General features: G+C 70.8%; 1 protein-coding gene across 1 annotated transcript; it reads left to right on the forward strand.

Annotated features, from left to right (window-relative positions):
- Positions 1-8,534: 8,534 nt before the first annotated feature.
- On the forward strand, positions 8,535-13,284 carry PPP1R1B (protein phosphatase 1 regulatory inhibitor subunit 1B). Its single transcript, XM_084301001.1, is given in 10 exon segments — positions 8,535-8,542; positions 8,637-8,815; positions 9,622-9,682; positions 10,044-10,066; positions 10,737-10,812; positions 11,076-11,113; positions 11,115-11,205; positions 11,912-11,980; positions 12,881-13,012; positions 13,127-13,284. Coding segments are annotated over 9 exon segments (675 nt in total). The 5' UTR covers positions 8,535-8,542; positions 8,637-8,734; the 3' UTR covers positions 13,231-13,284.
- Positions 13,285-14,228: the final 944 nt, after the last annotated feature.

Here is a 14,228-nt window from a genome sequence, read left to right on the forward strand (position 1 = left end):
TTGTGCTGGGGCCGCAGCGGTGCCGCACACCCTCGGCCGGCCCGTGCGGGACCCCCGCGCTGTCCCCTCACTGTCCCCGTGCCGTCCCCTCTGCTGCGGTTGCCAGAGGTGTGGGCACTGTGGGGCGTGGGGCAGCCCCATCCTGATTTCGGTGCCGGGCTCCCCAGCACCACAGCCCTGGGGGGCTCCACGCACAGGATCCGGCCCCGAGCGCTGTGGGAACGGGGCTGCGGGGCAGGACGGGCGAAGGCGAGGCCGCGTTGACCTCTCCGGGCAGCCAGGGCCGGGCGTTTCGGTGCTGATCGAAGCCCCCTCCTCCACCAAAACCACCCCAAATATCCCTTCCCCTCCCCTGCAGCAGGAGGGTGACGGATGGGGACGGTGCCCGCAGCGGTGGCATCTCCCGGAGGTGGTGACGTGGCTCAGCCCCAGAAAGTTGGCGGTGGCACAGGGGGCACGCGGGGCGTTTGGAGGGGGCACCGGCCCCCAGGAGGGGACCAAAACGGGGGCGTGGGGGTTGCTGGCCCCCTCGGCGTGGGGCTGAGCCCCGGCGGGGCCGGCTCGGGGCCATTTCGGCGTCTCCCCGCGAGCCGCGGCGGGGGGGGCCGCGCTGCCAGATGGAGCTGGCTGCGTGCTGCAATATTTCTGGGAGGTGAAGGCTGGGAGAGATGGATGCGCGAACGCGCGGCGCAGCCACCGCCGGGGATGTGTCAGCGCAGGAAGAGAGCGGCGGGAGCTCAGCCTGTCCCCGGCCCCATCCTTTTCCCCGTCCCCATCCCTGTCCCCTGCTGCCCGTGGGACAAAGTGGCCCCAGACCCGGCCCCGGAGCTGCTTTCCCTCGTGGGAGCCACCCCTGGGTGCCGTGGAGTCAGCGGATCCCTGACCGCAGGGCGGGGGCACCTCAAGGGGATGGGGCTGTGGGTGCCCTGCCCGGGTGTCCCTGCTGTGGGGCCGCGGGGTCCCAGGCTGGATTGGGAAGCCTGGGGTGGGGGGAGCCGGTGGCAGAGGGAAACTGAGGCACAGCAGGGCGGAAAGGGGCGGTCTCGAGGCGGGCGGGGTTGGGACTCAGCCAGGAGCTGGGGGGAGCTGTCAGAAAATTCCCCTTTTTTTACAGGAGGAGGAGGATGGGGAAAGGCTGTGACCGGCCCCGAGGCCCTGGGGGGCTCCTGGCTATGGGATGGAGCCGATCCCCCCCCCCGGCATCATCCCAGACACCGTCCCCTGCCACCCATTGTCCACTCGCCACGTCCACGGACCTGCAGCGTGACTGGGAGGCGCGGTGTCACCAACAGTGTCACCCACGGTGTCACCCACGGTGTCACCAGGGCAGACACCCAGGAATTGTCCCCTGTACCGGAGCCTTTGGGGGGGTCTTGGGTGGAAGCCGGGGGTCCTGGGGCTCGGGTCCCCTTTGTCACCCGGTGGTCACTGTGGTGGGCTCAGCCCCTCCCTGCTGCTGCGGCCCCCTGCACCGTTTGGGGACCCCATCGGGGTGGGGTGGGGGGGCTGCTGTGCCACCAGAGCTGCCCACGGTGAGGTCCCAGGGCCACCAGCGAGGTCACAACGGGCCGTGACATCACAAGGCCCCCAGGAACCACGGGTCGTGGGCAGGGGGGAGCATTGGGGGGGTGTGGGGGGGGACACGGGGGGCACAGCCCGGTGGTGGCACCAGCGTGGGCACAGCGCGGCGCGGGTGACGGAGCGCTGCTGGCGCCGGCCCCCCCGGCCCCCCCACAGCAGATGGCATCCGCTTGGGCCCGCCGCAGGGAGCTGGCGGGGCGTGAGGGAGGGGGCACGCGGCGTGCGGGGGCTGCCCACCCCCTCTACTGTGTCGTCGTCCCCCCCCCCCAACCCGTGATGTCCCCAAGGTGGCCGTCCCGGCCAGTGGCGGCAGGGCGCAGCGGGGCAGGGGGGCTTGGGGACACCATTAAGGGGTTTGGGGAGGCATCAGGGACAAAGGAAAAGGGCCAGAATTGGAGCTGTGGGGCTGGGGGGTGCTGCCCCCCCCCTCCCCCAAATTGGGGGGGTCTCAAGGTGCCAGCCCATGGGGGTGGGCCTGGCCCTGTGCTGTCAGCGTGGGGTTTCGTTCTCCTCGCCCGCCCCAGGGCAGTGTGGCCCCTCCCCAGCACCCAACATTTTGGGACCCTCACTCCCCCACCCCTGGGTGCTTGGGGACCCCCCCCCAATTCCTAGATGCTTTGGGCCCACCCCATAACCCCCACCCCAGAGCTTTGGGGCCCCCACCCCGGGGACCATCAGGACCCCCCCCCAACAATCCCGACCCCCGGCACCGTTCGGGGAGAGGGCTCGGATTTGGGGAGCGGTGATGGGGAGGGGGTCTTGGGGGGGGGGTGTGTGTAGGGGAGGGAGGGGGGGGGGGACGATGCAGTCTCCATGGCGACACGGCGCCGGTGACGACAGTCGCCATGGCGAGGCTGCGGCCCGTTGCCATGGCGATGCGCCTGGCACGGCGAGTCGCCATGGAGATGGCCGATGGTTGCAGCGGTCCCCATGGCGGGGGCCCGGGGCCAGGCCCAGGCTGGGTTTGGGGAAAGGGGACGGGGGGGGGGTCCTGGGGCCGAGCAGCCCCCTCCCCACCGAGGCACGGGACCCGCGTGGAGCCCGCTGCCTCCCGGTGCGCCGTGGTGCCGGGGCCGCGTGCCGCCGCGTGCCGCCGCCGCCGCCCGGGTTCATTTGCACGAGGCTTTTCCACTCCAGTTCACTCTGCCATCTGACGAGCCCAACTTCTCATTTTCAGAGTAATCACTCCACTGCACTAATTGCACATGCAAATATGCAAATTCGTATTAATTAATTACTATACTAATTAGTTCTGTGGTATTTGCGAGTAATAAATCATTCGGAGGGAGCGGGAAGCTGGAGACCTGGCCCATTTACACTTCGCATAAAATTTTAATAGGCGCTCCGGCTGATCCGGGACAGCCGCGCCGCGCCGCGCTTAAAGGCGCAGAGCTGGCCTGGCCCCCCCCCCCGGCCCCCTCCCCGGCCCCCACTCCTGGCACCCGGCCCGGTGGAGGAGAAGGGGCCGAGCCGGGCAGCTCGAGCGGCACGCGGGGAGAAGGCGGGCGAGGAGGGATGGGGGGCTCCGGGGGCGCATAGAGCGTCCCTGGGGAAACTGAGGCACGTTGTGGGGTCACCCCAATGGGTAGGGGGTCTGCGGCTGCTCCCTGCCCTCGCTCAGTCCGGGGGGGGGCCCGGCCGCTGCTCCTGCTCCCGCTGCCGCCGCGCAGCCGCTCCCCGCCGCCACCTTTGGGGATTTTGCAAGCCTTTAATTGTCGTAAGCACAGATTAATTAAGCAGCGATAAACACAAACCCATGCATTATTGATGAATAAGGGTGAGTTCAGGTTGGTGCAAACGTTGTAATTAAATATAAACCTCAAGCTGCCCATTGTTAACTTACAAATTACATTACTATTGCGACACGTGTCGGTGCACGCGCGGACGGGAAGGGGCTCGCGCCCGGCACGGTGACCCTGCTCGGCCCCGGGTGGCGGGGACAGGGCTGGGGGTTCGGGGGGGTCCCCACATCCTCGTCCATCGCTGGGCCAGGCCCTTCTGTGCCCGCTGCCCTCCTGGATCCACGCGGTCCCGAGGATGCTCCAGCCGTCCTGCACCGTCCTGCGTGGGCCAAGGGATGCGCCACGGTCCCGTGGGGACACCGGGTGCCGGGGAGAAACGGGGGAGTCACGGCACCGCTGGGAGGGGGCACGCACGGACCCTGCACGTGCATGGGCATCACCCTGGGCACTCCGTGCACACGCACCCTGCGCACACGCAGCCCTGCACAGCCCCACAGAAATCTGTGCGCACACACGCATGGGCACGCACATCCTGTGCGCACGCAGACACACACACGTGCACATCCTGTGTATACGGAGGCACACATGTTCGTGTAACTCCCCTGCAGACACACGTGCACATCCCCTGCACAGAAACACCCCCCCTGCGAGCTCCGTGCATGCACCTGCTCTCTGCACACACACACCCCCACCTCCCCAAATCCCCTACACCAGCACCCCCCAGAACATCCCATCCACAGGGGCTCACGTCCCCGTGTCCCTGTACCCCCATGTCCCCATGTCCCCAGGTCCCTGTGTCCCCGTGCCCCCATGTCCTTGTGTCCCCATACCCCTGTGTCCCCATGTTCCCATATCCCTGTGTTCCTGTGCCCTCCTGTCCCCATGCCCCTGTGTCCCCGTGTCCCCACCCTTTAAGCAGGCGAGGCAGGGGCTGCAGCCTGTGCTTGGCCACCCTATTTGACACTGCCCACAACAGGGACTTCAGTGCCACTGTTCCCTGTCCCCCCACCTCCTGAGCACCCCCTCGGGCACCTCTCATCTCTCGTACCCGCTGCCTGCCCACGCGTCCCTCCCCGTGTGGATCCACCCAGGAGCCCCTCGCCCAGGACCCCTCACCACGGCGCTGCCACCCTCTCCACAGGCACCGGGCTCCCCCCGGGGAACCCCAACCCTCACCACGCTACCACCACCTGCCCCGCACACACTTGGGCCACCCGCATCCCCAGGGGACCTCGGGGACACCCGCTGGGGACGAGGCACAACAAAAAAGGGGGTGGTGGTGGTGGGGAGGGAAACAAGGGGTGGGGGAGAGCCCGGCTGGAGGAATCGCTCGCACCCGCGCTCCCAGAGTGCCCCTCAACGGGGCGGCGGGGTAGCGGGGCTGGCAGCTGTTAGCTATTTATTAACCAGTCATGGTTAAATTGGTTTATAAATTAACAGATGTTTTAACTTTAGTCTTTCTTCTGGGAATGGAGGCAGCAAACTGGGCTGTGCTCGCGCCTGGGCTTGGCTCGGCTCGGCTCGGCTCAGCTCGGCACGGGCCGGCCGCCCTCCCTCCCCACGAGGGGTCCCCGTGGGGTTGTGGGGGGGTGGGAGTGGGGCTGGGTGGTCCCTGAGGTGCCCGGCACGGTGGGGGGGGTCCCCTGGGGTCACATCCCCTGGGGTCCCATCCATCCCCTGGGGTCCCATCCCTGGGAACGGGAAGGTGGCACCGGGGGCTTCTGCCCCAGGGCGCGTGTTATGGGTGGGGAAACTGAGGCACGGCTGGGTGATGCCCCCCCCCAATTTTTTCCCTCTCTCACCGCCGCCCCCTCCCCTCCTCGGGACCCCCTCCCCCGGTTTAACCCCGCACCCCCCGGGGCAGGATGAGCCCAGCACCCCCGGGTACCCTGGAGAGGTGTGGGGGGGGGGATGCGCATCTCCCACCGGTGCTCGCCCCGGACCCCCCCCGGTGTTACTCGGGGCAGCCCCGGGAGGACCGGGGGGAGCCGCTCCGGTGCCGGTTGCGCTGTGCCCCCCCCCCCCCCCCGTGCCAACCCCGTCCCCGCCGTGCCACCGCGCCGGGGCTGACACCTGCCGGCAGCGCGCTGCAGCGCCGGTGGCACCGGGCACAGAGGGGGGGGGGGGCGCAGCATCCAACCCCCCCGCTGGGGACATGGGGACGGGGCCCCCCCGTCCTGCAGGGCCGTCGGCTCGCGTGTCCCCCCCCGCCACCTTGCTGGGAGCACGGGGACGCGTTGGAGCCCCCCCAAAACCTTCTTGGAAGGGCTGTGGGGTGGGAGCCCCCCCCCCATGGTGGGGAGGGGGGTGGGGGGTACGGGGTTGCAGCCCCCCCAGTCCTGCCCCCGCTTCTCCGTGCCGCAGTTTCCCCGTTGCGCACAGCGAGGTGCCCGGGGGGGGGGGGATGGAGAGGGGGGGCACCGTGCCGCACGCCCCCCCCCCCCCGGTGCAGCACCATTTGGGGAGGGGGCAGCCCCCGGGTGCCCCCTTCCTTTTGCAGCATCCCCCCCCCGAGACTTCTCGCTGGAGGGGGGGCTTCCAGCAGGGAAGGGGTTAAGGTTCCCGTGCCCCCCCCCCCAATTCTGCCGCCCCCGCCTGCTCCCACGCGCGTTCCCACGCGTGTTCCCACACCCGGCACCTCCTCTGCACCCCGGGGAGCTCCCGGCCCCCACCCTGCCGCCCCCGCTGCGGGCTGGGGGGGGGCTGCGGTGGGGAATTGGGGGGGGGCCCTGTGCTTGGCAGGGGCTGCAAAGGGGCACTGGGGGGGGGGGGCAGTGGGTGCCCAGCCCTGGCGGAGCAATGGGGGACCCCAGGAGCAAGGGGGGGTCTCCAGGAGTGGTCCCTGCGCCCCCCCCCGAAGGACCTGGCAGGACCCCCGCACCCCAAGCTGGGAGGAAAGGGGGTGCCCGGCCCTTGAGGGGTACATGGGGGGGGGTCCTGGTACTCAGCACCCACTGCCCCCCCCGAGACACGCCCCCTCCATCGCCCCGCCCCCTCTCCGCCCCCCCCAACTCACCTTTTGGTCTGAGTCCCAGCATCCTCCCAGCCCCGTGGCGCCTTGTGCCCGGCCTGCCCTGGCCCCGCGACGCCCCAGCCCCACGGGGACCTGGCCCCGGGACACCCTGTCCCCAGGGTGCCCCGTCCCTAGGGTGCCCTGTCCCCAGGGTGCCCCATCCCCAGGGTGCTCTGTCCCCAGGGTGCCCTGTCCCTAGGGTGCTCCATCCCCAGGGTGCTCCATCCCCTTGTTCTCCCGTCCCCTTGTTCCCCCATCCCCGTGCTGCCCTGTCCCCAGGACGTGTCCCCCCATCCCCTGGCCCTACACCTTTCCCCATTCCCACACTACTTGTCCCCGCAGCACCCCGTTCCCCCACGGTGTCCCCACCGCCCCGTCCCCGCCGTCGTGCCCATCCCCGAGGCCCCGTTGTCCCCGTGCCGGTGGCGAAGGCTCCTTCTCCTCCACCGTTGGGGGCCGAGCGCCACTTCCCCGAGCCCTGCTGCTGCTATTTTTACTTTCTCTGCAGGAGGATTCGCTGCCGTGCGGAGCTGCAGCCCCCGCAGCATGGCACGGCATGGCACGGCACGGCGTGGCACAGGATGGCACAGGATGGCACGGCACCGACCTGGGTGCCTGCAGGGCCTGGCCAAAGCTGACCCCACAAGAGCAGGACCCCGTCCATCTCCAGCTCGTGGCACGGTGTCGGGGCAGGGGCTGGGGCACCGCGTCCCCTCCCCGGCACGGTGCCGGTGCCACGACCACGGGCGCACCCCTGCACCCAGCCCGGCCGTGCCGTGGGGCTGTGTGGGTGCAGGCGGGGGCCGTTGTGTTCCCGGGGGCCGTTCCGTTCCCGGGGCCCGTTCCCGGGGCCCGTGGGTGCTCGCGCTGCCGCAGCGCGGGGAGGGGACCCGGCCACCCCCTCGCTCTGCGCCTTCGCGCGCGGGAGGAGTGGGAACGGCAGCGGGAGGGAGCCCGGGGACCTGTTGCCATAACGACTGCGGGTCCTGCACGGGGATGGGGACAGGGGACGATGCTCGGGGCCTGGCACCTGGCACGGGGAGGCCGTGGGGGCCCAGCTTCACCCCCCCCATCCCTCTCCACACCATCATTCCCCGGGCTGTGCCCACGCGGGGACTCGGCCCCGCGGCCACGAGGACGCACCTGGGCGCACGGGGCCGTACGGGGCCGTACGGGGCTGGGCGGGCGGGAGGCTGCACCGTGGCACCGTGCCACTCGGGTAAATATTTTGCTCCAGCCACGGCTCCTGGCCCGCAGCCACCCGCAGCCGTTGGAGCACCGGGAGATCCGGGGGCTGGAGCCAGCACCCGGCACCCCCCTTCCTCGCTCCGCGCCAGCGCCGCCTTCCTCAGCGCCAACGGCACCGCCTGGCCCCCGGCCCCATTCGGGACGGTCCCGGTGTCCCGGGGGTGAGGTCCGGCTGCCGGTGGTTGTCCCGTGTGGGTTTGGGGGCAGAACCCTCCACGTGCAGCCCCGGGCACCCAGCGCGTGGCCGCGGGGCCGGCCGGGACCTCGCCGGTGGCTGGAGCCGTGCCAGGGGTGGGTGCGTCCCCTGCTCCCACGGCCCGGCCAAAGTCACCCCTGGGGTTTTTGTACGTGGAGCTGTGGGAACGGGGGGGGGGGCAGGAGGATTCAGATTCACCCCCCCCTTTCCCTGCTGCTCCTCCAGGAAGGAAGTTTGGGGTTTGGTGGAATTTTCCGTGGGGGAAACCCGCAGGGAGCCGGGGCAGAGCCAGGTATGGTTTGGGGTGGCGGCGCGCTCCCCTACCTCTGGGACACCCCAGGGCCACGGCTGGTGGCAGCGTGGGGCCCCCAGCACGAGGACGGCGGGACGTTTTGGGGTCCCGTGTCCCCACTGTTCCATGCAGGGTCTGTCCCCCCCCCCCTCAAGCAGATCCTGTCCCGGGCTGGGTTTCCCCGTGCCGTGGGGCAGCCCCGAGGCCATGCCCTGCGTTGTCCCCCCCACCCGATGCCCACCTTGCCCCGCAGGGAAACTGAGGCACTGGCTACCGGGGACTCCCGTGGCCACCACCAGCCCCGGCCCGGCCCCCACAGCCCCTACAATTGGCCCCCCCCCCGGAGGAGAACGGGTTAAGGAGCCCCTACGGGCTCGAGCCCCCCTCTCGGGCTCCCCGAAGCTCCCCGAGGGCTCATTATCCTCGGCCTCGGCCCCCCTGCCCGGGGGGATGAATAATTCAGCGTGCTGGTAGGAGACGTGTCCTCCCTCCCTCCCTCTCCTTCCTCCTCCTCCTCCTCCTCCTCCTCGCCGGTTCTGCCTTCTCCACCTCCCTCCCGTTCAGTCCTCGCCGTGCCGAGCCCGGGCGCTGCCGAACTCCCGCGCGGCACCGGGGCAGCAGCGGCGGCGGCGGCGGCGGCGGAGACCCCCGGGGCCAAGGCCATGGACCCCAAGGACCGTAAGAAGATCCAGTTCTCCGTGCCGGCGCCCCCCAGCCAGCTGGACCCCCGCGCCGTGGAGATGGTGAGGGCAAGGGTGGCAGCGGGGTGACACCGGTGTCCCCCCCCTACACCCTGTGCCACGGCACTGTTGCGCACGGTGACCCTAAGGTGCCATGGGGGGACCCCGGGGTGCCACCGTGGTGCCGGTGTCAGAGGGGTCTCGGGGAGGGCCGGGGGTGTCCCGAGGTGTTCGGGGAGCTGGGGGGGGGGGGGGGAGAGCCAAACGGGGGACGGGATGGGGACGGTGTGGGACGGGAGGGGTGGGAGAGGGAGAGCGGGACTAGGGGGGACTGGAGGGGACAGGAGGGTGGCGATGGGATGGGATGGGGGGGGACGGAGGGGACAGGAGTGGTTGGGGGGACGGGATGGGACAGGGAGGGGACGGGAGCGCTGCGAGGTGCGCGGATTTGTGCCGAGGGAGAGTTGTGGGGGGGGGGGACGGGGACGGGACAGGAGGGAAGGGCTGGGACAGTGGGGGTGGGGGGGGGACAGGAATGGGACAGGGACGGCACAGGAGGGAAGGGCTGGGACGCAGGGGACAGGACACGGCGGGGGACAGCAGCCCGAGGGGACGTCCCCGGGACACGGCTCCTGCGCGCCCCCCCCTCCCCGGGACCCGGAGCTGTGCGGGGTGGGGGGGCTTTGAGGAGCCTGGGGGGGGGGTCAGGGACAACACGAGGACCCTCCGTGGGGCACCGCGCTTGTCCCCTGCCCCCCGCTGCTGAGCACCCCGCTGGGGGGGGGTCACACGGGGGTCCTCGGCCCTGGGGCAGCGGGTGGGGGGCTCGGGGACCCCCGGGTGGCCGGTGACACCCGCTGTGCCCCCAGATCCGCCGGCGCAGGCCAACGCCTGCCATGCTCTTCCAGCTCTCCGAGCACTCGTCCCCAGGTGAGCCGGGACGGGGACGGCACCCGGAGGGGGACGGGAAGGGGCACGGGGTGGTTTTGGGGACAGCAGGGGGCTGGGATGGGGACGGGAGGTGCTGGCGGGGGGGGGACACACGAGGTGGTTGGGGTGGGATGGGGCGGTTGGGGTGGGACGAGGTGGCCGGGAGAGGGGACAACTCGCAGGGGGATGGGGTGGCAGGGATGGGAGCTGGTGGCGGATACGGGGCGCGGTGTCACCTTATGGGGTGGTGGGTTTGGGATGGGGTGGCAGGGAGGGGATGGGGGCTGTGGGGTGGGCAGGGGGGGTGCTGGCTGCAGCCCCCGTCCTGCTCACCCGCTCTCTCCTGGCACCACGAACGCAGAGGACGAGTCCCTGCCCTACCAGGTGAGTGTCCCCCCCATAGCCCCGACCCCATAGGAGCCCCCTGCCCACCCCCGTGCTCCCCGGGACGGCCGTGGGGGGGGCACCACGGGGTTATCGTGGCGCTGCCCCCCCGTCCCATCCCGTCCCGTCCCGTCCCGTCCCGGTGCTTTTCGGTTCCCTGCCTCCTCCTGGCCCCAGGGACGGGCAAACGGGGACATGGGGACAGGGATATGGGGACGGGGGCTGTACAAAGTGTGGGGTGACACGGGGACCCCGGGGGGCTCAGCTCCTCATCGCTGCCCCCCCCCCCAGCCCCTGGGGACACCGCATCGGGGTCCCGACGGGATCCTCACTGCCGGGGGGCTCGGGTTTGGGTCCCCCCCATGGGATCCCCAGTGTAGGGTCCCTGTTCCAAGGGGTCTCACCCCAAGTCCCCATTGTGGGGCCCCCTTCAGAGTGTCACCAAGCTGGGGGGGGTCATCCCGGGGTCCCCACGGCAAGGTCCCCATCGCGGCACCCAGCTCGTGCGGGGCGCAGGACCGCGGGTGTCCCCAACACGGGGGTGTCCCCAACACGGGGATATCCCCAACACGGGGGGGGTGTCCCCAACACGGGGATGTCCCCAACACGTGGGGGGGTGTCCCTGTCCCTGTCCCTGTCCCTGACACCCCCGGGCCGCTCTGCCCCGCAGCGAGCCTCCGGCGAGGGCTGCCTGCTGAAACCAAAGAGGAACAACCCGTGTGCCTACACACCGCCCTCGCTCAAAGGTACCGACCCCAAGGACCCCGTCCTGAGGTGGGGGGGGGACACATTTGGGGCTGGGGACACGTTTGGGGCTGGGGACACATTTAGGGCTGCCCCCGGGGCTGGCTGAGCGCCCCCCCCCCCGGGCGGTGCTGTCCCAAATGGGGAAACTGAGGCACGGCGGCATCCTGTGCGCGCCGCTCTCCGACGGCTCTCCCGGGGGGGATCCCAGCTCTCCCAGTGCTCCCAGTAGCAGGGCGGGTGGTGACGCTGGTGCCCCCGGCAGCGATGCAGCGCATCGTGCAGTCCCACCTGGAGAGTGGCATTGGGGGGGGGGGACAGCTCGGACGGAGAGGCCGACGACGGGGACCACGAGCTGGGCAGAGCCTGCGACACCGACAGCGCCATCGAGCCTGGTGGGTGCCGGGGGGGGGGACATGGGGACAAGGGGGGGGCGTGGGGGGGGTGTGGGGATGGGGGGGGACAGGGGGGACATGGGGATGGGGGGGGATATGGGGATGGGGGGGGATAGGGGATGGAGAGGGGACAAGGATGGGGGGGACACAGGGTTGGGGGGGGACATGGGGACGGGGGGGACACAGGAATGGAGAGGGGACACAGGGACTGGGGGGGACATGAGGATGTGGGGATATGGGGACTGGGGGGGACATGGGGACGGGGGGGGACATGTGGGGTTTGGGGGGGACACAGGGATGGGGGGGGTCACAGGGATGTGGGGACATGGGGATGGAGAGGTGACAGGGATGGGGGGGGACACGGGGTTGGGGTGGACATGGGGACAGGGGGGGCACATGGGGATGGGGGGGACACAGGGATATGGGGACACGAGGACAGGGGGGGCACATGGGGATGGAGAGGGGACACAGGGATGGGGGGACATGGAGATTTGGGGACACGGGGCTGGGTGCTGCCGGCTGCGGGGGGGTCACAGGGGGGGGCCAAGGCCGTGGTGTCCCCACCGGGGAGCACCTCCGGCCCCTGCCAGCCCCCGGGGCCGCGCTGACCCCAGTGGGGTCCCCCCGCGTTGTGCCGGCTGTGGGGGGGTCCCCGTGCCCCTTCTGCCCCCACCTCATTGCCCCCCCCCCTCCGACCCCCCCCAAGAAGCCCTGGGGAGCCAGGTCCGAGCCGAGCGCAGCATCTTCCCCGCCACCAAGGCGCACAAGAGGAAAGGTAACGGGGACACCGAGGGGACACCACGGGGATGGGGACACCAAGGGGACACCAAGGGGACACCACGGGGACACCGTGGGGACAGGGACACCAAGGGGACACCACGGTGGGGGGACACCGCGGGGACGTGGACACCACAGGGACACCGTGGGGACACCGCGGGGACACCACGGGGACACCACGGGGACACCAAGGGGACGGGGACACCCTGGGGGGGCTGGGACATGGCATGGGGACAGGGACACCGCGGGGAGGGGGATGGAGAAACTTTGGGGTCAGGGACACGGGATGGGGACAGGGACGGAGAAATTTTGGGGTCGCAGACACTGGGGTTGGGGACAGGGATGGAGAAATTGGGGGATTTGGGACACTGTGGGGAGGGGATGGAGAAACTTTGGGGTCGGGGACATGGGATGGGGACAGAGAAACTTTGGGGTTGGGGACACTGCGGGGAGGGGGACAGGGATGGGGACAGGGATGGAGAAATTTTGGGGTCAGGGACATGGGATAGGGACAGGGATGGAGAAACTGGGGGGACAGGGACACCGGGGATGGGGACAGGAGTGGGGACAGGAGTGGAGAAATTTTGGGGTCACAAACACTGGGGTTGGGGACAGGGATGGAGAAACTGGGGAATAGGGACACCAGGGTTGGGGATGGGAATGGGGACAGGGAATGGACAAACTGGGGGCGTTTGGGACACTGTGGGGACAGGGATGGAGAAACTTTGGGGTCGGGGACACTGTGGGGACAGGGCCGGGGATGGGGCCACCACAGGGACCGTGACACCGCTGGGCCAAGGCCCTGAGTTTTCCCCCGGGGGATTTGGGGCCGGGGCCGTCCCCGTACCCCCTTGGGGGCCACCCCACGGCCGCCCCCACCCCGTCCCCGTCCCTTTAGGGGGACAGAAGGTTTCCTTCGGCGGCCTGGAGGAGCGGGGGGGGGACCTGAAGGCCCTGAGCGTGGCCGACATCCCCGAGGACCCCGAGGGGGCCGAGGGTGACGACGACGACCCCGAGGACGGGGGCAGCGGTACGGGGGGGGGCACAAGGGGGTGTGGGGGGGGTCCCACGGGTCCCACGCACCCCTGGGACCCCCCCAGGACCCTAAAATCTGACCCTATTTCGCTGTGTCCCCCCCCCACAGACACCAACAAGGAGCGGCGACCCCTGGGCTTCGCTGAGGCCCCCCCGCGCCCCCCCGGCGGCACCGAGCGCCCCTCGCCCACCTTCCCCCCCGGCACCAGCTAGCCGCTCAGCCCCCCCCCCCGGGGTGACAACGACCCCCCCCCCCAAGCCCCCAACCCCCCCCCAGTACAGCCCTTGCTTTGCTCCACACCCCCCCCCCCAAGGACCCCCCCCCCAAACTTCCCCCCCCGGCCTGGCTGTCCGCTGTTGCCTGCGCTTCGCCTGCGCCGTGCCCCCCCCCCCAAAAAAAAAACCCACGACCCCCCCCCAAACCCCACAGACCCCCCCCCCCACAACCCCACAGAGCCCCTCCTGGCTCAGGAGGGGGGTTCTGGGGGGGGCTGTGGGGGGGGTGCTGTGCCCTCCCCCCCCCCCCCAAGCTCGCTTCCAGCGCTGCCCGTGCCCCCCCCCCCCCCAAATAAAGCTGAGCTGTACGGAGCGGCACCGAGCAGCTTGGGGGGGTTTTGGGGGGGGGTTTGGGGGGGGTCTGGGGGTTTGAGGGGGGGGTCTGGGGGCTTGGGGGGGGTTCAGGGGGGGCTTGGGAGGAGCCTGGGGGGGTCAGAGAGGGGTTTAGGGGGTGATGGGGGGGGTCGGAGGGGGGGCTCTGGGGTCTCAGGGGGGGTTGGGGGGCGCCTGGGGGGGGGGCAGAAGGGGGTCTGGAGGTTTTGGGAGGGTCTGGGGGCTTCATGGGGGGGGTCTGGGGTCTCAGGGGGGGTTGGGGGGCACCGGGGGGGGGTTCAGAGGGGGTTTAGGGGGTGCTGGGGGGGGTCGAGGAGGTTTGGGGGGGGTCTGGGGTCTCAGGGGGGTTTGGGGGGGCTTGGGGGGCGCCTGGGGGGGGGTTCAGAGGGGGTTTGGGCGCTCCAAAGGGGGGTCTGGGGTCTCCGGGGGGGGGGTCGGGGTGGTTCAGAGGGAGTCTGGGGGGGGTCGAGGGGGTTCAGGGGAGGCTTGGAGGGGTTCAGGGGAGTCTTTGGGGGGGGTCGGGAGAGTTTAGGGGGGGCTTTGGGGGCTCGGGGGGGTTCGAAGGGGGCTCAGGGGCACTTGGGGGGACTCGGGGGGCGTTG

The sequence above is a fragment of the Netta rufina genome (assembly GCF_964035555.1).
Source record: "Netta rufina genome assembly, chromosome: 24".
NCBI classification, from domain to species: domain Eukaryota; kingdom Metazoa; phylum Chordata; class Aves; order Anseriformes; family Anatidae; genus Netta; species Netta rufina.